The sequence below is a fragment of the Anopheles marshallii genome, chromosome 2 (assembly GCF_943734725.1).
Source record: "Anopheles marshallii chromosome 2, idAnoMarsDA_429_01, whole genome shotgun sequence".
Lineage (NCBI taxonomy): Eukaryota > Metazoa > Arthropoda > Insecta > Diptera > Culicidae > Anopheles > Anopheles marshallii.
This window is the reverse complement of record NC_071326.1, coordinates 14645913-14670552: the sequence shown is the minus strand read 5'-3', so window position 1 is coordinate 14670552 and position 24640 is coordinate 14645913. Positions and strand designations below refer to the sequence as shown.

The window sequence follows — 24640 nt, the reverse complement described above, 5'->3', positions numbered from 1 at the left end:
AACAATTAATAAAAATGACGAAACTCTCTTAGCCGCGTTCGAGAGGAAGCACAATTCCATACATAACTGTTTTACAACGCCCTACTTTTGCTGCACGATTCTCGTTATTGAAATATTTCACTTTATGTACACAAGATGTGTACATAAGTTTTTGAATTTTTGAACCATTCTTTGAGCTTCAATATGTAGTCCTCCTCGTCCCTCGTTCGGATTTTTAAATATTATTACCAATTAGCTGGAACTTCGCTAAAGATTATAAATATACAACGTCGTTTCTAAATTTGTTTCCCGTTGTTTTCGAAATGTTTCTGTCAATAGTTTGACATAACGCAATCCCTTGGGTGGCGATCTCACCACTACCAGCACAGCTAGGCTATGATCGTCAACAAAGTGGAATCGAACAAATTGATGACGGACGTGCGCGGCAGAAGTTGGTTTCATTTTTAGAAGAATTTGGCCATTTAGCTGGGTGCTGCCGTAGCAAACCGTTGCTGCTTTGCTCAGCATACAACCGTGAAAGATGTAGTGTATACAATCAACCCAGCCGCGCAATAATCGTACGTGTCTGTTTTATCGGCAGCTATCTGGTGTGTTTGTGTTCCTATACGGTGATACGTTTTGCATTTGCGTCGTAAAAGATTGGGGCAAGTTTGCTAGTGGTGTGGTCCCGTTTCAAAAACCCACACACGGGGTCAGAGAGTTGCATGAAACGAATGGTTGCGAATGGATTAGTGCGATTGTTGAAAGGGGAACCCACTTCAGCCGACGTAGCGCAAGAGTCGTCGCTGGCGAGCGAAGACAAACCTCACATTCCCTTTTTTATGGTGCTACCGTACGAGGGTTCTTATAATCGCACTCTGCAGTGCAACTACGCTTCCGTGCTCATTCTCGTGTAGTGGTGTGTAGTGTAGAAGATAAAGAAACGAATTGTGTGGCTGAGCTGCTGTGTGCATGCTATACCCATATCCATGCGACAGACCATACATCGCAGCAGCCGTGTAGACATACACGTACCAAGAACGATTCAGCAAACGTTGTAGCGAGCTCGAATGGTGAAGATGAAATCATTCTGCACGCGTATAGGTGCATTTCTTCAAAACATGCATATGGTGTAGTGGTGTGTGCTCGTGTGTGCATCAATGTGTTTTCCAAGTTACTCCGACTAAACGGTCGCTACGGTTTGAAACGCTCCGTGTGTTGGGCGTCTGTATTCTGGTTACTCATTGTCAGCCAATAGCGAGCGGATAAAGTTTTTCGCTGAATTAGCTAAACCACCAAACAAAATAGACTGGGCCCCAAAAAACCCAATGTTACCAGATTTGGAGTGAGCAACGATTTCGTAAAGTTCAGTGTCAGCGTTACCGACAATTTAGATTCGCATCAGCAAAACAGGCAACCGGATGAACAATAGTGAGAACGGCCTAGAAGGCGCCTGCGATGGTGATGAAGCAGAATATGTCCCACCGGAAATACCTGCTTCCTCCACATCGTCGTTAAGATGTCCAACCGACTGGATGGAAGTGGACAGTTTGAGAGATATTTTCGATACGGCAATTCAGTCGAACGTGGACGCCGTACCGGAAGCTGCAGGTAAGTTTAAGTCATCTCCAACATTGCCCCTTATGTTGACGGTTTGTTTCCTGTTCCTACCAATTCTGCAGGGTCCAACGATGGAGATATCGAACCATCGCTGTTTGCAAGCGGAAGCAACTCGCTCGATTACACACCGGCTCCATCCACACCGGTGCGAGTTTCCCGACCAAATCGAGAGTTTTCCCATGCCATCCAGAACGCTCTTGCGGAGGAATCCCCCTACATGTATGATACGAACGGTGGAGAGCCTAGCTATTCATCGGCGACGAATCGCCGATCATCCGCAGCAGTTGATCCGCCAATAGCACCAATTCCTATTATGCCCATTCCACCGGCCGCCGTGTTTCCTTCGGCATCTTCATCTCTACCGTCCCGTACCCGTGTGCGTTATGACTATTCAAAGCACAATCAAGTAGGCTTTGGTTCGATGTACCGGCAGTACCCCCAGCACCATCATTCCAGCGGCAGCAGCAGTTCATCGTCGGGAACATTTGGGGCGCATGCGAGTCATGGTGGACGTACGTTTGCCAATGATACACCCGTGCCAAATCAACACCCCTACCAGGTGCACTATCGCCATCAGGGCACATCATCATCGTCATCGGAATCGCTCGGTTACACTACTAACGAGAACGCCGACATGCCACCGAGGGCGACTAGCGGCGAGGTAAGACGCGCTCGCAAACGATACATCGACGGTGATAATGCGGAGCGGTGGCAGAACAGCCGCTGGAACCGAGCCACCGTATGGTCTATGGCACAGTTTGAGGAACAGATGGCAAGAGAAGCAGCTCAGCCACAAACTGCATCTTGTCCTGGGGTGACAAAGCTCGAACCAAACACCCAAGGCACATCCACCGCAGTGGTCAATGGGAATGGGGCTACGGTTAAAACTGAACCTGAATCAGCAACACCAGTCCACCATGAGATTCGGTGCCGGACACCTCCCACTCCGACAAGGGATGAACCACCGATTCCAATATTTTCAACACTGTTTAAAGTTGAACCGCTGGAAACGGGGACAAGTGCTGATGATACGCCAGCGACAATACCACCAGAACCTACCGACACAGTCGGTTCTTCTAGCGTGTTTGGACGGGTGCAGGAACAACCGAACGTTCGTCCACAAGCGTCCACTAATCACCCTGCGGTGAAGCAAGAAACTGCAGACTGCTTTTGTCAGGCATGTGTACATTACAGCACGCCAGTAAAGCGAGAATGTTATTCGTGTGCTCCACCTGCTCCACAAGCGCCCATCGTTGCCCCTTCTACCTCTGCTGGTGAACAATCGGCCGAAACGTCGATGCCGGAGTCGAAACACACAGTCGTTAAAGTGGAACCATCGGAAGATCAAACGAACCCACCGCCTGCTCATTCTTTCCTTCCTAATGAGATTGGTGTGATTGTGAAACAGGAACCCGAAGCATCTTCCGCATCGAAATGCTGTAACAATGCTGTCCCGACAGAAGCAGATGTACCGATGAAACTGACTCCAATAGATACAGCCGCTGAACAAACGATAACATCCGCGCATTCGGAAGAACCGACAGTAAACGGTGCAGAGTCGGTAGTTGAATCGGCCCGGCTGGATCTGACCAACAATGCGTCCAAACTCAATGAAACGACTGTCGCATTGTCGCAATCGTGCCTTTCGGATTCTAGTTCTTCTGGTACGGTAGGTACTAACGCAAGTACTGGAGCGCAACGGGGAGATTCCTCGTCGAATGGATTGATGGAAGAATCAGCGTCAATGCCGGGACCTAGCGGGTTGAACCGGATTGGAAGAAACAGCCGATCCTTTATGCGTCGTCCAACGTTTGTTAACAGTCGGTTAAATAGACGAAGAAATTACCTTCCGTACTACAGTGATGATGATGACGACGAGGACGATGAAGACGACGATGATGACGATGATATAGATGATGATACAGACGATGTTGCTATCACTCATAGCTCCACCAGCTGTATCAAAAATGAAGCGGATGAAGACGTTATCCTTGTGGAGGACGATGGCAACGGGAGGAACGACGAAAAATGCTCAGTGGACGCGGTACAATCGCAAGCCAAACCATCCGTTCCGAAGCCGGCAACGGATCAACCGTCGGTTTCGACCAATAGCAATGGGTCGGACATAACGCCGATAGTTTCAACGGCAGCCAAAACGGAAGAAACCCCAAAAGTCTCATCCAGCGGTGGTAGATTGTTCGGTTCCGATGCACTCGATCCACATCCGGATTTGCAGCTAGATTGGATTACGGATTCGAGCAGCATCAGCATTAGCGATGACAATGAAGACATGGTTATGCTGATTCGATTGGACGGTGGTTCGTCTGCTGCTGCTAGTAGCACCAGCGCGGCACCGGGCTCTAGTACCACGAACCATAGCACACCCGGGCCAAGAAGGCAGCGTCGTACCAGGAGCCGACAGCCGGCGACTCGTGGCGAACCGATCGATTTAACGAACGATTCGGACGATGATACCGATCTGGAGGTACGGTCAATGTCGGAACACTACCCGTCCCTAACATCCCGCCACGAGTTCGCTCAGCGGCATGTCGTCGGTTTAGGGCGAATCCACCCGGAGCGAAACGATTCGTCCGCTATGAGACGGTACCTAGTGCACACGCTACTGCCGCACATTAATGCCGAACGAAGCAACAGATCGAGTGATTTTTTCCCACTTCATTCGATGTATTCGCGTGATCTTGAGTTCCTGTCGGGTGGATCATCGGGTCGTTTGTTCAACGCGAGCAATATGCGCACGGATACACCTCCACCACCACCACCACCCCGTTCGTACCGTAGCTACACACCACCACCGCCTCCTTTTGCACACCGGTCCTGCCGGGAGAGTACTAGTCCCGGCCGGCACGAAAGATGTGCGCTGTCGATGAACAACACGCCCCCACATGCGTCGCACCCAATGCGACCGGGAACTCTCGGTCATAATCGTTTTCAACTTTATACGCGGGTACGGAATGCTGTCCGCCGTTTTAACGTGCCTTATCATGGGTGTGGTACGCATCATCGCACCGGTCGAGACTATCGCAGGGCGCGCTGCCCGGCACCGTACCGTTCGGCGAACGAGACCGTTGCCGAGCGACCGGGACTGCTCGGTTCAATGCGTCCACTGCCCGTGCACGGTGCGCGCAACGTGCATACACATGCGCCTGGCTGCACGGTTTGCCAGCATCGATCCCGCGGTCGTCAAAGCTCACCCGCCCTGCAAACGATCTCTCCTTCGCCGCTGCTTTCTACCTCATACTCTCCCGCATCGCGCTCGATCGATACCGGCAACGTGAACGGTGATGCAGCGGCGGAAGTTCCCGACGTGCCACCCGATGTTGTGGTTGATCTCGTCGCATCGAACGAGGAGGAAGAAGACCCGTACGGTATGCCGCACTGTGATCGTGCGGATGTGCTGGTGCCATCACCCGGTGGCGAGGGTGCTGCTAGCGTTTCGGCCGGCGCTGCGTACGGTACAACTGCCGCCGGTGCTGTAATCGACAACACGTCGCTCGGTAGCTTTGCCGGGTGCAGCAGTAATCGCAATGCGAATTACACGTCCAACTACATATGGCAAAATCCGGCAAGATCCGGCTACGAACCACCGTTGCTAAGAAGGCGCGATAATGCTGCTCCGTCCGCCGTCATCACCGTGAGCGATAGTCCGATTGATTATTCTGCCTCCACAACTCCGTCCCCGCAGCAGCCAGTCGTCGCGCCGGCACCGGACGGTACGGCACAGCCCGCGGCAGGAACGTCTACAATCGGACGACAGCAGCAGCGTATCAATGATCACAACAATAATAATGCTCCGTCTGCAGCGACGAGACCACCGCCAACGGACGGCCGGGATCTCAGGGCAGCATTCGACGGCATAGTCCCGGATGTTGCCTGGGGTCCCTCCGCATCGCTCGACGCACGTGTTCCTTTACCGCCGGCCTCGGTATCACCGCCACCCTACGGCAGCTCGCGTTACACCACCGATTGGCGACGGTACGAGCCACCGACCATTTTCAGCGGCCTCGGCACGAACCGTTTGCGGTCGCAGCGGCTGCCATATGCGCCCCACGAATCGCTCTGGATGCGGCAGCATCAAGCGTTGGAAACGCAACGGCGCATGATGACGGTCGTGAATGCGAATGATGTCGCTTCGCCACCGCTCCATCCTTTAACGGCCGGTGGTGGGGGTGGACCACCACCACCATCGTTTGCTAGCTACGCGGCCCGAAACGGACAGTACGACTCGATGTACCAGTACGGACCCCCGACTTCGAGCACAGCAGCTACCCACGGTTCGTCCGCTTCTTCGTCCTCCTCTTCATCCTCGTCCGGTTCGAACGTTGCCCAGGCAAATGCTTCCTCTTCCGCCTCGATTGGCTGTTCTCGGCATTATATGCTGTATCGCCATCACCACCATCATCATCATCATCATCCCGTTGGTGGTGGTCAGTTGGCTGGATCCTCTGCATCCGGTTCCAGTACGGGTGCGGTTCGTGGACAACCACCGCCTCCACCGACCTCGGCAACTGCTAGCGGTGGTGGTGGTAGCGGTGCTGATGGTGAGGACTACGTGCGCCTTCCGACGTCCATGCGCAGTACCGTCATTTTGCCATACCATCGCTACCTAGCGAATCTGCACACACCCAATCCCCGGAATAATCCTCCACCGGTAGCTGACCACGGGTTAAATCTTCGTGTACAACGGCCGGTTCGGCGTGTTGCAAACGAGCAGAACTATGTCTTCCGGTGGGTAGCCTCAAGAGGGCGAAAAACGCGGAACAACATGATTAATGGTGTATGTTTTTTTTTCTCGATCCACAGTCGAAACGATCACCAGCACGTGCATCACCACATGTACCATCACATACCTTCGCAGAGTAACTTCCTGGGTAGTCATCCGGAGATTCAGTTCAGCATAGGGGTGGGTATACAGTTGGCATGTTTGAAAAGTATTCTCTTTTAAGGCTCTTCAGGGTTTCAAGCTCCTTATTTCTGTTTATTTTGTGGCACTACCACTTACAGAGGACCTTAGACTCTCGCAATGAGCAGCTGAGGGCCTCACTCACTCTGCTCATCTGTGTGAGTGAGTGATCATTTCTCTCTCTTTCTGTTGGATGAGGTACCTCTTTGAAGTCATATTTTTATGCCGAGTCAATCCGGCGTATGCGTTCTTCAGTTCTAGTTCAGCTAAACATATTAGTGGTGGATCATTCGATTTTACGGATCTCTCTTGAATTTTGTTACGAACGGCGCATTCCGACCCGAACATGCTGTACCAAAGGATCGGAGTTGCTTCCGCTTTTTTATCCTATCGGAAGCTTCCTATTTCTGTTTATTTTGTGGCACTACCACTTCCAGAGGACCTTAGACTAGGGTTGGGCAATGAGCAGCTGAGGGCCTCACTCACTCTGCTCATCTGTGTGAGTGAGTGAACATTTCTCTCTCTCTCTCTGTTGGATGAGGTACCTCTTTGAAGTCATATTTGTATGCCTAGTCAATCCGGCGTATGCGTTCTTCAGTTCTAGTTCAGCTAAACATATTAGTGGTGGATCATTCGATTTTACGGATCTCTCTTGAATTTTCTTACGAGCGGCGCATTCCGACCCGAACATGCTGTACCAACGGATCGGAGTTGCTTCCGCTTTCTTTAACCTATCGGAATCGTAGAACTGGGTCGATTGTGAACGTGCAATGTTTCTGAGGCTGATCATATCGCCTCAACCAAAATGCATTTCATCTTGTCGACCTCTTTCTTCGAGCTTGTGACAATCGTTTCTACTGTGTAGATCACGAAAGATTGACCAATGTGCTTTAATTGTTCTCTAATTACAGCTGCGACCGAGCTTACTGTCCAGCCTGAATCGGTTTGTGCGCGTTATGGAAGATTCCTGCACGAGTCGTGGAGCAACACAGGTACTTACGCTTTGAAACAACTGTAAGAACAAATGTAACTAACAAATCTGCCCCTTTGCAGGAAATGATTGAAACGCACACGTTCCCGCACAAGTACAAACGGTTACGGCGCGTTAGCGAGACGGATGAGGATAGCGAAAAGTGTACGATCTGTCTGTCGCAGTTCGAAATCGACAACGATGTTAGGTATGGGAAAGGCCATCTGCCTACTGCCAACATTGAACCCCCTTCTGCAAACGCCGGAGGCATGGACCGACCTCTCTTTCATTCCCACTTCTCTCCCACACCTTTTAGACGACTGCCGTGCATGCACCTGTTCCACAAGGACTGTGTCGACCAGTGGCTGGTAACCAACAAGCACTGCCCCATCTGCCGCGTCGACATTGAGGTGAAGTTCAACAAGGACTACAGCATTTGACAACCGGCGGGTGAAAGTTTTCTTAGGCCCACGCACGGTCGGCGAACGGTGACCGGTACGCCACAGCGCCCGTATCATCACTACGCAGCAGTTGCACTTCCGGTCGTGGTAGCACATCTGGACGATGACGACGTGGACGATCGAACCGTGGAGGGAGAAGCGTCCAACGAGGAACCATTTACCATCCTTCCCGGGATCTCAACGAATGGTGATTGTTTCCTGCCGTAGGTTTACGTATGTTTTCACAGCGAAGAGAACCGCAGCGGTTCCATATGCGTATTTCGTTGTACAATTATCAATAATTATATGGCGAATTGAAGAAAGAGAGAGAAAGTGAGAGAGTGAAACAGCAACAGTAGTATTTATTTCTCTCCGTTGTAAAACTATTGGAAAGCTAAACTATACACTACTGTAACTATTTACCTTTCGCTTATCGAACGAACTGCCAAATTTCCGCAAGAAATGGAAACTTCTTCAGAACTCTAGATAGCCTATAGGTAGAGCGAAAGATCTTAAAAACTCCAAGCTAAGTTCGATAAGTGAAAGATGGACATTAATGCTTTCACTATAACTACTACTACTAATGCAACTCCTTCGCAAGGCTCAATTGCTTTCTATCAAAAGCGATTCTTTCTGATAGACACATGAAGCCGTCGATAAGAAAAGGGGGGGGGGGGAAATCTTTTACAACCACACATACATGTAATAGGGGACAGATTCCTATAATCGCCGGAGATTCCGGAAATACCATCTAAGGTGTGTTTTGTTTTTGCTTGTTTACATAAAGCCGTATGTTGGATGTTTCCGTTAGTTTTATTATTATTATTATTGTTCTTTCTTCTTTATGCAAAGGACTGATTGCTTGTCCCGTTTTCTTCCAAATGTCCTTTTTTCTTCTAACAATTGATGCTTAGCAAAACGGAAGGGAACGCAAAATTCATACAAATAGTGGGGGAAAATGGTGGTAATTTAATTATTAACAATCATTTCCTCACCCATTTACCTCCCTAGTCTGTGAAAATAAAAAATAATCAAACATGACTCCCCGGCCAAACAGATCGTCTGTTCGCATGTGCTTCCACATTTCATTTTGCTTGTGTTTTTCGTACTATGATGACCTGCGCATGTGTAAGTTCAATAATATATCAATAAATGTTCATATGTTTTCTAACTAAGATAAAATAAAATAGACGAGAAAATATAACGGGTGCGCGTATAATTTTGTTCCGCACTGTATTGGATACGATTGTTGATAAGTATATGGACGATCCATGATAAAGCAGAACAAATGTTGATGTGTAGGATCGACGGAGGAGAATTAGTGTTACCTCTTGTTCTGCATGCTCCCTTGGTATACAAACGGTTCGTTTGCATGGAATTTCGCATCCGTTGAAGAGGTGTATGAAAGAGAAGGAGGATACTTTCCAGCTTTAGCTATCTCACTCGCACTAACGATCGTCCTCGGGAATTTGATAGTATGCGAAATTGATCGCCAATGTAGTAGAAGATCTGCCATCACGTTCAGTGATAACATGCCAGAGCGGAACGGCGATATGCACGCTGGAAGGGAATTGATGCTACCTCCTCAGAAGATGATCTCCTGGTATCCGAAATCTGAAAACGCTTCATTTGCATGGAATTTCGCATCCGCCGACGAGGAGTTTGAGAGAGAAGGAGGATATTTTCCAGCATTAGCTATCTCACTCGCACTAGCGATCGTTCTGATGAGTTTGATAGTATGCGATATTGATCGCCAATGTAGTAGAAGATCTGCCATCACGTTCAGTGATAACATGCCAGAGCGGAACGGCGATATGCACGCTGGAAGGGAATTGATGCTACCTCCTCAGAAGATGATCTCCTGGTATCCGAAATCTGAAAACGCTTCATTTGCATGGAATTTCGCATCCGCCGACGAGGAGTTTGAGAGAGATGGAGGATATTTTCCAGCATTAGCTATCTCACTCGCACTAACGATCGTTCTCGGGAGTTTGATAGTATGCGATATTGATCGCCAATGTAGTAGAAGATCTACTATCACGTTCAGTGATAACATGCCAGAGCGGAACGGCGATATGCACGCTGGAAGGGAATTGATGCTACCTACTCAGAAGATGATCTCCTGGTATCCGAAATCTGAAAACGCTTCATTTGCATGGAATTTCGCATCCGCCGACGAGGAATAAGAGAGAAGGAGGATATTTTCCATCTTAAGCTATCTCCCTCGCACTAACGATCGTTCTCGGGAGTTTGATAGTACGCGAAATTGATCGCCAATGTAGTAGAAGATCTGCCATCACGTTCAGTAATAACGTACGAGAGGAGAACGGCTATATGCACGCTGGAAGGGAATTGATGCTACCTACTCAGAAGATGATCTCCTGGTATCCGAAATCTGAAAACGCTTCATTTGTATGGAATTTCGCATTCGCCGACGAGGAATAAGAGAGAAGGAGGATACTTTCCATCTTAAGCTATCTCCCTCGCACTAACGATCGTCCTCGGGAATTTGATAGTATGCGAAATTGATCGCCAATGTAGTAGAAGATCTGCCATCACGTTCAGTGATAACATGCCAGAGCGGAACGGCGATATGCACGCTGGAAGGGAATTGATGCTACCTCCTCAGAAGATGATCTCCTGGTATCCGAAATCTGAAAACGGTTCATTTGCATGGAATTTCGCATCCGCCGACGAGGAGTTTGAGAGAGAAGGAGGATACTTTCCATCTTAAGCTATCTCCCTCGCACTAACGATCGTCCTCGGGAATTTGATAGTATGCGAAATTGATCGCCAATGTAGTAGAAGATCTGCCATCACGTTCAGTGATAACGTACGAGAGCGGAACGGCGATATGCACGCTGGAGGGGAATTGATGCTACCTCCTCAGAAGATGATCTCCTGGTATTCGAAATCTGAAAACGGTCCGTTTGTATGGAATTTCGCATCCGCCGACGAGGAGTTTGAGAGAGAAGGAGGATACTTTCCAGCTTTAGCTATCTCACTCACACTAACGATCGTTCTGATGAGTTTGATAGTATGCGATATTGATCGCCAATGTAGTAGAAGATCTACTATCACGTTCAGTGATAACGTACGAGAGCGGAACGGCGATATGCACGCTGGAAGGGAATTGATGCTACCTCCTCAGAAGATGATCTCCTGGTATTCGAAATCTGAAAACGGTCCGTTTGTATGGAATTTCGCATCCTCCGACGAGGAGTATGAGAGAGAAGGAGGATGCTTTCCATCTTAAGCTATCTCACTCGCACTAGCGATCGTTCTGATGAGTTTGATAGTATGCGATATTGATCGCCAATGTAGTAGAAGATCTGCCATCACGTTCAGTGATAACATGCCAGAGCGGAACGGCGATATGCACGCTGGAAGGGAATTGATGTTACCTCATCGGAAGATGATCTCCTGGTATCCGAAATCTGAAAACGCTTCATTTGTATGGAATTTCGCATCCGCCGACGAGGAGTTTGAGAGAGAAGGAGGATATTTTCCAGCATTAGCTATCTCACTCGCACTAACGATCGTTCTCGGGAGTTTGATAGTATGCGATATTGATCGCCAATGTAGTAGAAGATCTACTATCACGTTCAGTGATAACATGCCAGAGCGGAACGGCGATATGCACGCTGGAGGGGAATTGATGCTACCTCCTCGGAAGATGATCTCCTGGTATTCGAAACCTGAAAACGGTCCGTTTGTATGGAATTTCGCATCCGCCGACGAGGAGTATGAGAGAGAAGGAGGATGCTTTCCATCTTTAGCTATCTCCCTCGCACTAGCGATCGTTCTCGGGAGTTTGATAGTATGCGATATTGATCGCCAATGTAGTAGAAGATCTGCCATCACGTTCAGTAATAACGTACGAGAGGAGAACGGCTATATGCACGCTGGAAGGGAATTGATGTTACCTCATCGGAAGATGATCTCCTGGTATCCGAAATCTGAAAACGCTTCATTTGTATGGAATTTCGCATCCGCCGACGAGGAGTTTGAGAGAGAAGGAGGATACTTTCCAGCTTAAGCTATCTCCCTCGCACTAACGATCGTCCTCGGGAGTTTGGTAGTATGCGATATTGATCGCCAATGTAGTAGAAGATCTACTATCACGTTCAGTGATAACATGCCAGAGCGAAACGGCGATATACACGCTGGGGGGGAATTGATGTTACCTCCTCAGAAGATGATCTCCTGGTATCCGAAATCTGAAAACGCTTCATTTGTATGGAATTTCGCATCCGCCGACGAGGAGTTTGAGAAAGAAGGAGGATGCTTTCCATCTTTAGCTATCTCACTCGCACTAGCGATCGTTCTGATGAGTTTGATAGTATGCGATATTGATCGCCAATGTAGTAGAAGATCTGCCATCACGTTCAGTGATAACATGCCAGAGCGGAACGGCGATATGCACGCTGGAAGGGAATTGATGCTACCTCCTCAGAAGATGATCTCCTGGTATCCGAAATCTGAAAACGCTTCATTTGTATGGAATTTCGCATCCGCCGACGAGGAGTTTGAGAGAGAAGGAGGATATTTTCCAGCATTAGCTATCTCCCTCGCACTAACGATCGTTCTCGGGAGTTTGATAGTATGCGATATTGATCGCCAATGTAGTAGAAGATCTACTATCACGTTCAGTGATAACATGCCAGAGCGGAACGGCGATATGCACGCTGGAAGGGAATTGATGCTACCTCCTCAGAAGATGATCTCCTGGTATCCGAAATCTGAAAACGCTTCATTTGTATGGAATTTCGCATCCGCGGACGAGGAGTTTGAGAGAGAAGGAGAATACTTTCCATCTTTAGCTATCTCCCTCGCACTAGCGATCGTTCTCGGGAGTTTGATAGTATGCGATATTGATCGCCAATGTAGTAGAAGATCTGCCATCACGTTCAGTAATAACGTACGAGAGGAGAACGGATATATGCACGCTGGAAGGGAATTGATGTTACCTCATCGGAAGATGATCTCCTGGTATCCGAAATCTGAAAACGCTTCATTTGTATGGAATTTCGCATCCGCCAACGAGGAGTTTGAGAGAGAAGGAGGATACTTTCCAGCTTAAGCTATCTCCCTCGCACTAACGATCGTCCTCGGGAGTTTGGTAGTATGCGATATTGATCGCCAATGTAGTAGATGATCTGCCATCACGTTCAGTGATAACGTACGAGAGCGGAACGGCGATATGCACGCTGGAGGGGAATTGATGTTACCTCCTGGAAAGATGTTCTCCTGGTATCCGAAATCTAGAAACGGTTCGTTTGCATGGAATTTCGCATCCGCCGACGAGGAGTATGAGAGAGAAGGAGGATGCTTTCCATCTTAAGCTATCTCACTCGCACTAGCGATCGTCCTGGGGAGTTTGATAGTATGCGATATTGATCGCCAATATAGTAGAAGTTCTACTATCACGTTCAGTGATAACGTACGAGAGCGGAACGGCGATATGCACGCTGGAAGGGAATTGAAGTTACCTCCTGGAAAGATGATCTCCTGGTATTCGAAATCTGAAAACGCTTCATTTGTATGGAATTTCGCATCCGCCGACGAGGAGTATGAGAGAGAAGGAGGATGCTTTCCATCTTAAGCTATCTCACTCGCACTAGCGATCGTTCTGATGAGTTTGATAGTATGCGATATTGATCGCCAATGTAGTAGAAGATCTGCCATCACGTTCAGTGATAACATGCCAGAGCGGAACGGCGATATGCACGCTGGAAGGGAATTGATGCTACCTCCTCAGAAGATGATCTCCTGGTATCCGAAATCTGAAAACGCTTCATTTGTATGGAATTTCGCATCCGCCGACGAGGAGTTTGAGAGAGAAGGAGGATATTTTCCAGCATTAGCTATCTCCCTCGCACTAACGATCGTTCTCGGGAGTTTGATAGTATGCGATATTGATCGCCAATGTAGTAGAAGATCTACTATCACGTTCAGTGATAACATGCCAGAGCGGAACGGCGATATGCACGCTGGAAGGGAATTGATGCTACCTCCTCAGAAGATGATCTCCTGGTATCCGAAATCTGAAAACGCTTCATTTGTATGGAATTTCGCATCCGCCGACGAGGAGTTTGAGAGAGAAGGAGGATACTTTCCAGCTTAAGCTATCTCACTCGCACTAACGATCGTTCTCGGGAGTTTGATAGTATGCGATATTGATCGCCAATGTAGTAGAAGATCTGCCATCACGTTCAGTGATAACATGCCAGAGCGGAACGGCGATATGCACGCTGGAAGGGAATTGATGCTACCTCCTCAGAAGATGATCTCCTGGTATCCGAAATCTGAAAACGCTTCATTTGCATGGAATTTCGCATCCGCCGACGAGGAGTTTGAGAGAGAAGGAGAATACTTTCCATCTTTAGCTATCTCCCTCGCACTAACGATCGTCCTCGGGAGTTTGGTAGTATGCGATATTGATCGCCAATGTAGTAGAAGATCTACTATCACGTTCAGTGATAACATGCCAGAGCGAAACGGCGATATACACGCTGGGGGGGAATTGATGTTACCTCCTCAGAAGATGATCTCCTGGTATCCGAAATCTGAAAACGCTTCATTTGTATGGAATTTCGCATCCGCCGACGAGGAGTTTGAGAGAGAAGGAGGATACTTTCCAGCTTAAGCTATCTCCCTCGCACTAACGATCGTCCTCGGGAGTTTGGTAGTATGCGATATTGATCGCCAATGTAGTAGAAGATCTACTATCACGTTCAGTGATAACATGCCAGAGCGAAACGGCGATATACACGCTGGGGGGGAATTGATGTTACCTCCTCAGAAGATGATCTCCTGGTATCCGAAATCTGAAAACGCTTCATTTGTATGGAATTTCGCATCCGCCGACGAGGAGTTTGAGAGAGAAGGAGAATACTTTCCATCTTTAGCTATCTCCCTCGCACTAGCGATCGTTCTCGGGAGTTTGATAGTATGCGATATTGATCGCCAATGTAGTAGAAGATCTGCCATCACGTTCAGTGATAACATGCCAGAGCGGAACGGCGATATGCACGCTAGAGAATTGATGCTACCTCCTCAGAAGATGATATCCTGGTATCCGAAATCTGAAAACGGTTCGTTTGCATGGAATTTCGCATCCGCCGACGAGGAGTATGAGAGAGAAGGAGGACACTTTCCATCTTAAGCTATCTCACTCGCACTAACGATCGTTCTCGGGAGTTTGATAGTATGCGATATTGATCGCCAATGTAGTAGAAGATCTGCCATCACGTTCAGTGATAACATGCCAGAGCGGAACGGCGATATGCACGCTGGAAGGGAATTGATGCTACCTCCTCAGAAGATGATCTCCTGGTATCCGAAATCTGAAAACGCTTCATTTGCATGGAATTTCGCATCCGCCGACGAGGAGTTTGAGAGAGAAGGAGGATATTTTCCAGCATTAGCTATCTCACTCGCACTAGCGATCGTTCTGATGAGTTTGATAGTATGCGATATTGATCGCCAATGTAGTAGAAGATCTGCCATCACGTTCAGTGATAACATGCCAGAGCGGAACGGCGATATGCACGCTGGAAGGGAATTGATGCTACCTCCTCAGAAGATGATCTCCTGGTATCCGAAATCTGAAAACGCTTCATTTGCATGGAATTTCGCATCCGCCGACGAGGAGTTTGAGAGAGATGGAGGACACTTTCCATCTTAAGCTATCTCACTCGCACTAGCGATCGTTCTCGGGAGTTTGATAGTATGCGATATTGATCGCCAATGTAGTAGAAGATCTGCCATCACGTTCAGTGATAACATGCCAGAGCGGAACGGCGATATGCACGCTAGAGAATTGATGCTACCTCCTCAGAAGATGATATCCTGGTATCCGAAATCTGAAAACGGTTCGTTTGCATGGAATTTCGCATCCGCCGACGAGGAGTTTGAGAGAGAAGGAGGATACTTTCCATCTTTAGCTATCTCACTCACACTAACGATCGTTCTGATGAGTTTGATAGTATGCGATATTGATCGCCAATGTAGTAGAAGATCTGCCATCACGTTCAGTAATAACGTACGAGAGGAGAACGGCTATATGCACGCTGGAAGGGAATTGAAGTTACCTCCTGGAAAGATGATCTCCTGGTATCCGAAATCTGAAAACGCTTCATTTGTATGGAATTTCGCATTCGCCGACGAGGAATAAGAGAGAAGGAGGATACTTTCCATCTTAAGCTATCTCCCTCGCACTAACGATCGTTCTCGGGAGTTTGATAGTACGCGAAATTGATCGCCAATGTAGTAGAAGATCTACTATCACGTTCAGTGATAACGTACGAGAGCGGAACGGCGATATGCACGCTAGAGAATTGATGTTACCTCCTCGGAAGATGATCTCCTGGTATTCGAAATCTGAAAACGCTTCATTTGTATGGAATTTCGCCTCCGCCGACGAGGAGTATGAGAGAGAAGGAGGATACTTTCCATCTTTAGCTATCTCCCTCGCACTAAGGATCGTCCTCGGGAGTTTGATAGTATGCGATATTGATCGCCAATGTAGTAGAAGATCTGCTATCACGTTCAGTGATAACATGCCAGAGCGGAACGGCGATATGCACGCTGGAGGGAATTGATGTTACCTCCTCGGAAGATGATCTCCTGGTATTCGAAATCTGAAAACGCTTCATTTGTATGGAATTTCGCCTCCGCCGACGAGGAGTATGAGAGAGAAGGAGGACACTTTCCATCTTAAGCTATCTCACTCGCACTAACGATCGTCCTCGGGAGTTTGATAGTATGCGATATTGATCGCCAATGTAGTAGAAGATCTGCCATCACGTTCAGTGATAACATGCCAGAGCGGAACGGCGATATGCACGCTAGAGAATTGATGCTACCTCCTCAGAAGATGATATCCTGGTATCCGAAATCTGAAAACGGTTCGTTTGCATGGAATTTCGCATCCGCCGACGAGGAGTTTGAGAGAGAAGGAGGATACTTTCCATCTTTAGCTATCTCACTCACACTAACGATCGTTCTGATGAGTTTGATAGTATGCGATATTGATCGCCAATGTAGTAGAAGATCTGCCATCACGTTCAGTAATAACGTACGAGAGGAGAACGGCTATATGCACGCTGGAAGGGAATTGAAGTTACCTCCTGGAAAGATGATCTCCTGGTATCCGAAATCTGAAAACGCTTCATTTGTATGGAATTTCGCATTCGCCGACGAGGAATAAGAGAGAAGGAGGATACTTTCCATCTTAAGCTATCTCCCTCGCACTAACGATCGTTCTCGGGAGTTTGATAGTACGCGAAATTGATCGCCAATGTAGTAGAAGATCTACTATCACGTTCAGTGATAACGTACGAGAGCGGAACGGCGATATGCACGCTGGAGGGGAATTGATGCTTCCTCCTCAGAAGATGATCTCCTGGTATCCGAAATCTGAAAACGCTTCATTTGTATGGAATTTCGCATCCGCCGACGAGGAGTTTGAGAGAGAAGGAGGATGCTTTCCATCTTAAGCTATCTCCCTCGCACTAACGATCGTCCTCGGGAGTTTGGTAGTATGCGATATTGATCGCCAATGTAGTAGATGATCTGCCATCACGTTCAGTGATAACGTACGAGAGCGGAACGGCGATATGCACGCTGGAGGGGAATTGATGTTACCTCCTGGAAAGATGTTCTCCTGGTATCCGAAATCTAGAAACGGTTCGTTTGCATGGAATTTCGCATCCGCCGACGAGGAGTATGAGAGAGAAGGAGGATGCTTTCCATCTTAAGCTATCTCACTCGCACTAGCGATCGTCCTGGGGAGTTTGATAGTATGCGATATTGATCGCCAATATAGTAGAAGTTCTACTATCACGTTCAGTGATAACGTACGAGAGCGGAACGGCGATATGCACGCTAGAGAATTGATGCTACCTTCTCGGAAGATGATCTCCTGGTATCCGAAATCTGAAAACGGTTCGTTTGCATGGAATTTCGCTTCCGCCGACGAGGAGTATGAGAGAGAAGGAGGACACTTTCCATCTTAAGCTATCTCACTCGCACTAGCGATCGTTCTCGGGAGTTTGGTAGTATGCGATATTGATCGCCAATGTAGTAGAAGATCTGCCATCACGTTCAGTGATAACGTACGAGAGCGGAAAGGCGATATGCACGCTGGAAGGGAATTGATGCTACCTCCTCGGAAGATGATCTCCTGGTATCCGAAATCTAGAAACGGTTCGTTTGCATGGAATTTCGCATCCGCCGACGAGGAGTATGAGAGAGAAGGAGGATACTTTCCATCTTAAGCCATCTCCTTCTCACTAACGATCGTCCTCGGGAGTTTGATAGTAAGCGATATTGACAGTCGACGTAATTGTATTTACACAACTATAATTACTATTTTTTGGCTCTCCCCTTTCGATCCCATTTCTACGTGTTGGCACTCTCGATAATACCAACATTCTAACACACTTTCTAGTTCTAGTCATCCACGATCATCGGATACATGCAATTACGCCCAAACATAATGCAAGAAATGAATCAACAGTTGAGTCGTGTGTTTACCGATACTAATATGATAATAAGGGAATTTAAATTTATTATTTGTTCTTATGCTTATAAATCGTCTTATTGCCTTCTAATAATAAACCATGGTAGTAGAGTGTATCGCGGACCTCTCTAAGTAGTATTGTTCCACATTGCCTACAAATGTGTGTGCGTCAGAGACTGTATCATCTGGAGTGTGGCTGCCATATTTAGCTTGCCGCTACCAATTCGTCACCTTAAAATGTCAATATAAACGATCGATCTTCTGTTTATCGCGACAGGATAAAAATGACGCATCGTACATGCGTACGCGGCTTGTGGCACTATTGCGCCACAACATTACAGGGGGTGGTTAGGAAGTGGGCTAAACTAAAGTGGCGAAATAATACGGCTATCAAATTAAAGCAGACACTATTGAAGCCTTGTCATAGAGCGCCTGAGGCAAATGCCGCGATCCGTTCTGTGTCCGTTTGCATTCTACACGGGTTTTATCTACGATATTACACCTACAGTTTTAAAAAAACAAACCCACACTCATACACACACATACGTTTAGACAGGAGCCATATATCCACATAAAGTGTATCCCGCTCCCTGTGTTAAGTCAAGGTTTTGTTACTATAAGACTCCGGTTAATCGCTTACAAAGATTCATCGTTATGCTTCAATTTTTGTTTTGTCACCCACTGTAGTAACACTCTGTACACACATACATATCTGCTCATATTCATCTTCATCGACGGCTTCAGCTGCCACGCCGTCGGGCACGGCCACGTACGCCTCGATTCATCGCTGACGGGTTTGCCTCCTGTTGTTGCTGCCGCTTCCGGTGGAGGTTGTTCCTACGGAGTTATGATGGTGGCGTTCCGGTCGACGGCGGGGCACCGACCGGTGGATGCACTGGTCCTTCACTGGAGGCGGTTTGCTGTTGCTCCTGTTCACTCACTACGGCCGTGCTCGGCGTTGTCGCTTCCTGCGACTGCGTGGTGGTAACCGGTCCCGATTCTCCTAGGGATTCGGAGGATGGCGACGGGTTCGCCGTGGCCACTGCTGCTGGCATTCCCTCTCCCGCTGTTGCTGGCGGCAGGGAGGGATCCGTCGCGGGTCCGCCTGTTGGGGGTGGTGCTGCCGCTAGCAACGGTGCATGTTGCTGGTCCGACGGAGCCTGATGCTGCTGTTGTTGTGCCCCCCCAGGGCCAGACGGGGGCACCATCGGGACACCGGCGGGTCCGGGTGCGGCCGATGCTCCCATCACTGCCGAGTGGTCGCTGCTGTGCGGACCACCCCCGGCCGGTGATGGGGGTGGAACCGGTGCTCCGGGAACACCCAGACCCGGCGGCATTATACTATTTGGTGTAGTACCGTCGGTAAGATTCGTAGAGGGCGGCTGGGTGGAGCTGGGGGTGGAGGTGGTAATAGGGGGGACGATACCGTTGGAGGGCGTTGGGTGCACTGCTGTGGGTGCTGCTGCCGGCCCTTGGTTGACCGATGGTAAGGATGCTGTTGCTGGCAGTGCCGGTGATGCTGCCGCTGCCGCTGCTGGTCCGGACACTTGTTGGCCCGGCATGGGTTGGTTGGGGGAATGTATCGCACCAGGCGCTCCCGGCACCACCATCCCCGGGCCACCAACGACAGATGGCGGCTTTGGAGTGTCTGAAAGAAGAGGAACAGGGCAAACGAAAAAAAAAAGAAGAACATTCGCTCATGTTAGTTGGGTGCTTCTAAAGGAGGCGTGGTTCGCAGCGCATGGGTCTGAATATCGGACTCACTAGTTCCCGGATTGGTGGTGGCCATAGTTGCTGGGGTAAGATGATGTTGACCCGGTGCCGTCGTTCCCGGTACTGCTGCTGCTGTGCCTTGCTGTGATGGTGCTGATGCAGGCGGAGGTACTTGTCCCGGCACACCGACCGTTCCTGCGGGTCCATGCTGGGGTTGTTGTTGTTGCTGCTGTTGTTGTGCTTGCGCTTGTGCTTGAGCTTGAGCTTGGGCTTGAGCCTGCTGCTGCTGCCATTGGCCCTGTTCCAGCTGGAACCGCTGGTGGGCTTGCTGGCGGGCCCGGAATTCGGCCGCCTTTAGCTGCTCCAGATGGAACTGCTGGCGTTCCTGTATCAGCTGCTGCCGCTGGTACTCGAGACCTTCGCGTTCCCGTTCCATCGTCGTTTCTAGCTCCTCGAAGTGTCGCAGCTTTATTTCCAGCTTTTTCATCTGCGTCTCGACCAGCAGTGCCACCAGACTCTTGATCTTGCGCTCCTCGACTGCGGCCAGATGCTTTGCCTTGACGGCAGCCGCGGCCAGTGCGGCAGCAGCAGCCGCTTGCAGGTTACCCTCGTTGAATAGCTTCGGATCGGTCGAACCGTTCTCTTTGGCAACGGTGGATGACGTTTCCGGTTGGTTGGCGCCGGTGGCGCTGGGCGTTAGTGCCGAACCATCTTTTCCATCCTTGTCTTTCGCGTCCGAAGCTACCGTAGCACCGTCCGGTGTTGCACCAGATTTGTTGCTGGCGTCAGTTGCTGTCGTCGCTGGGGCATCGGAATCAGGCGATTTAGTGGTTGTCTCTTCGGAAGTTTTCTCTTTATCTGATTTTTTTGACAAAATGCAAAATGAGAAAAGGAAAGCTAAGCAACCGTATCTATGGCAAAGAGATTTCGCACTAATACACTTACCGGCATCATCCTTTTTCGATACATCCTTCATTTCCACGTCCGTGCTCGGTGTGGCTGGGGTGGCCGGTGTTGTTGTACCAGCGGCAGATGTTGCCGTACTACCACCAGCGGTCGCCGCTGAAGCTGATTTGCTCTCCGATTCATCTTCCTTATCCTTATCCGGACCGGTGCCGGCGATACCACTGTTTGCTAGGCCAGCGTTTGGATCAAACTTGCCACCGAAGCTTGATTTCTCTACGTTCTTCAGATGAGCGTCCATCATGGAAGCCGGAACTTCATCCTAAAAATATAAAAGCACCATTGAATGTTAAGTACGATAGCGAGTGAACCCACACTTCCACAAAATTACCTTTATAGCAGCAAATTCTTCCATTGCCGCCTTAGCAGCACTGGCCGCAATACGGGGATCGACCACGGAAGCGAGAAACGCAACAGTGGACATGATAGGGTTGCCCGCCTTGCTGAACGGAATCGGTTGATATGATAGCGGCCCCAGGAACGTGTTGTCATCCTCCAGATAAGGGTCCTCGATTGGCAAACGCAGGAAGTGCAGAATGCACTCATCCTGCGTCCGCGATCCAACATGTTCGCACACCTTGTTCCAATCGTCCTTATACATTTCGAGCCCTTCGAGCAGTAACAACGTTTCCTGTTCGGTCCATTCACGCGTCATACTGGCCGCCGTCTTGTTACGCATGGCAGCCGGTTTCTTCGCGTACTGGTCCAAGCGCAAACCAAACTGTCCGTTGGGATCGGCCGTCGGGACGGTGCCCTGTTCCACCTTGATGCCATCGGGACCAATCAGGGAACCAGGAGCCCCGGTACCACCGTTTGCGCCACCACCGGCCACGGCCAACGCACCCGGAGCAAGTTCATCTTTCTTTTCGCCCAGCGTCGCATTCTTTTTGTCCAGATCGAGCAAATTCTTCGCAGCGGATGGTTGTGCCGTTTTAGGTGGGTTGATCGGTTGCAGCCCGGACGGTGTGTCACTCAGGACGTGGAAGTGTGATGTAGGTGGTGGCCCCATGGGCGTTGGCCGGGAATCGGCATCGATCTGGTAGTTGATCAGACCCCACTGCTCCAGGAACGCATGGACGCGCATGATCGCACAAACATCACCAGCCAAGTTGCGCCTGCAGGCCGTGCTGGTAAGATACTCCGTCGGGTTGAGCCGGTACGTGTCGATCATGAAGTTCCGGTAGGCCATGTAAATTTCCGGCGTCTTCGATTTGTTCTTGCCGTTGAAGAACTCCGGTAGTGCACGTTTTTCCACCACATGGATCGAATTGTAATCGAACCAGGCCGAGTACGACGGCACGATTATGTGATGCGTTTGCTCCGTCACGTTGTCCTCCAAATCGTCTTTGCCACCGACGGGGAAATCCTGCGTGTTGCTGCTATCGCTCGTCTTGCCCGCCTGGCTATCGTCACCCCCAACACCGGGACCAGAGCCACCACTGCCACCCCCCATGCCAGAACCGCTGCCCCCAGCCCCGCCCGCACCGACCCCACCACGCTCCATCTCATCGTCCAGATCTGCCACGCTGGCGTACTTCATCGGTATCATGTCCGGATCGCGTTTCGGTTGCGGTGTGGCCGGTCCCGATGCCGAGCTGCCCATATTCGGCTTCACCTCGGTAATGTTCGTTTCCGGCGTCGGATCATCCATGTCCTTCGTCAGATCTTCCGACTCTTCGTCGTCGGCGCGGGGTTTCTTCTGGAAGGAAGAAGCTGCCGCCGATGCGGCCGGTGACCGATAGCTCTTCCGCTTGCCACCCTTACCCGCGGCCGGTGAAGGCGATCGTTTGCGTTTCGAATTGACCACTTTGGGCGTTTTCTTCACCTTATCTTCCGAACCGGCACCACCGCCGGCAACACTCGACATCAAGTCCTCCACACCGAGCCGATGCGGATGCACCTTCTTCCGGCCCACCTCATCTACCTCGTAATCTTCCTCCGACATCCACTCGTTATACTCGTCCAAATCAATCACCCACGAGGCAGACACACGCCAACGTTCGGCCGGAGACGGTGGACTTTCCGGCACGTTGTCGGGCAGATCGAACGAATTCGGCACCCAGGTATCGTACGACTCCGGGAAGTAGTACCAATGGATCATGACGTGTTTGTCGCGCCGGAACGTCGGACGTGCGTAATCCTCCGGCAGCGGATCAATTACCGGGTATATTATGTGTGTTGCTTCCTCCTCGTCCACTGTTATCTCGCCCTGATGGTTTGTGACGATGTCGGTTATCTTATTAGCCGTCGCGCGATCCACTTCCGGGCGTATGTATACGATCGGCATCCGCATACATTCCGCCTCGATCAGCGCCGCCTCAATGTCGAGCACCATCTGTCCGATCGGATCCTTGCGCATCGGGTTCTTGTTGACGGTGAAGTCAAACTTGCGCCAGCGCTGTTCCGCCTTGTAGCGGTACATCGTTGACAGAATGTGGCACAGGGCACCGCCCGGTTTGAAATCCATGAAGCATCGTATCTGGAAGGCAATTAAACGATACAGACGGATTGAAAGATGTACGAAAGAGCGATAGAGACCGAAAGACTTCTTACCGGCAATCGGGTTGTTGGTGGATCTTGAGAGTTTTTGCCCAGTTTTGCTTCCTGATACTGTATAAATTGAATGATCAAATGTGCCAATGATTCCTTCGTCGGAGGATCGGGTGCGAGAAACTAAAAAAAAAAAAACAGATGATATAATAATTATTACGCAATAAATAAAACTAGTTCACAAACATTGCATAGTAAAATAATCGTTTAACAATAGTACATAAATACAATAACACAACAAAGCTGCACTGTTTCGTTGCGCATAAGGGTTTAATGCATGCGATGCTAAGGGTTGCGTGCCCCTTGACAGCTCGTTACCCAAGCTCACTGTGAACCCGGTGTTCGACACCTCTCTCTCTTCCCCGGTCACCCCACTCTTCTACTTTTTCAACTTTTTTCCTCTGAAATATCTTTCGAACAATGCATGGCGACCAACGTTTCGCCTACTTTTCTTCCACAATCGTCATCTACGCACTGGATTCAATAAACACAATCACGTTAGCATAAGTAAAATTACATTTAATCCTCCCATCACTTGGTCAGCGCAAAAAAAAGAGCGACATACAAAATGGCTCACCATCGCTGAAGCATCACCCCCACAGGCGCAAACAGAAAGCTTACCTTTTTGAAGTGTTTCTGCAGCCACAGCCGCACCGTTTCGAAACCTTGCAGTGTTTCCGGTGCGGTAAAGAACTCCGCATTAGGATTTCCATCCTTTTTCGGCCCCAAAGACACCATTTCCATGAGTTTTGTCAGCGACTGCTCGGTGCGCTGTGTTTACACGACTACGAACCGCTGCTGCTGCACTTTTCTTTGTATGCTCTCACCGACGCTTGCCTGGTGTAGGAGCGATGGGACAAACGATGACGACACGTACGAAGATCACGCAATTGCACAGATGCAGTTAGTTTTTTTCGGTAAATTGTTTAATACACGATAAGAAAGCTGCTGAAACA

The 24640-nt window shown here is 49.3% G+C and overlaps 2 protein-coding genes across 2 annotated transcripts; one reads left to right on the top strand and one right to left on the bottom strand.

Annotated features, from left to right (window-relative positions):
• Nucleotides 1-375: 375 nt before the first annotated feature.
• On the top strand, nt 376-7930 carry LOC128715932 (uncharacterized). Its single transcript, XM_053810858.1, has 7 exons — nt 376-430; nt 1393-1590; nt 1662-6345; nt 6421-6520; nt 7432-7512; nt 7574-7698; nt 7807-7930. The coding sequence occupies exons 1-7, from the start codon at nt 376-378 to the stop codon at nt 7928-7930; spliced, it is 5367 nt and encodes a 1788-aa protein (XP_053666833.1).
• An 11373-nt stretch (nt 7931-19303) lies between these two features.
• LOC128719542 (SWI/SNF complex subunit SMARCC1) lies at nt 19304-24428 on the bottom strand. The gene is made up of 6 exons (XM_053813168.1): nt 24306-24428; nt 23688-23807; nt 21466-23613; nt 21117-21396; nt 20223-21029; nt 19304-20106 (listed from the first exon to the last, which is right to left on the bottom strand). Exons 1-6 carry the CDS (start codon nt 24426-24428, stop codon nt 19304-19306), a joined length of 4281 nt encoding a protein of 1426 aa, XP_053669143.1.
• Between the last annotated feature and the right edge of the window lie 212 nt (nt 24429-24640).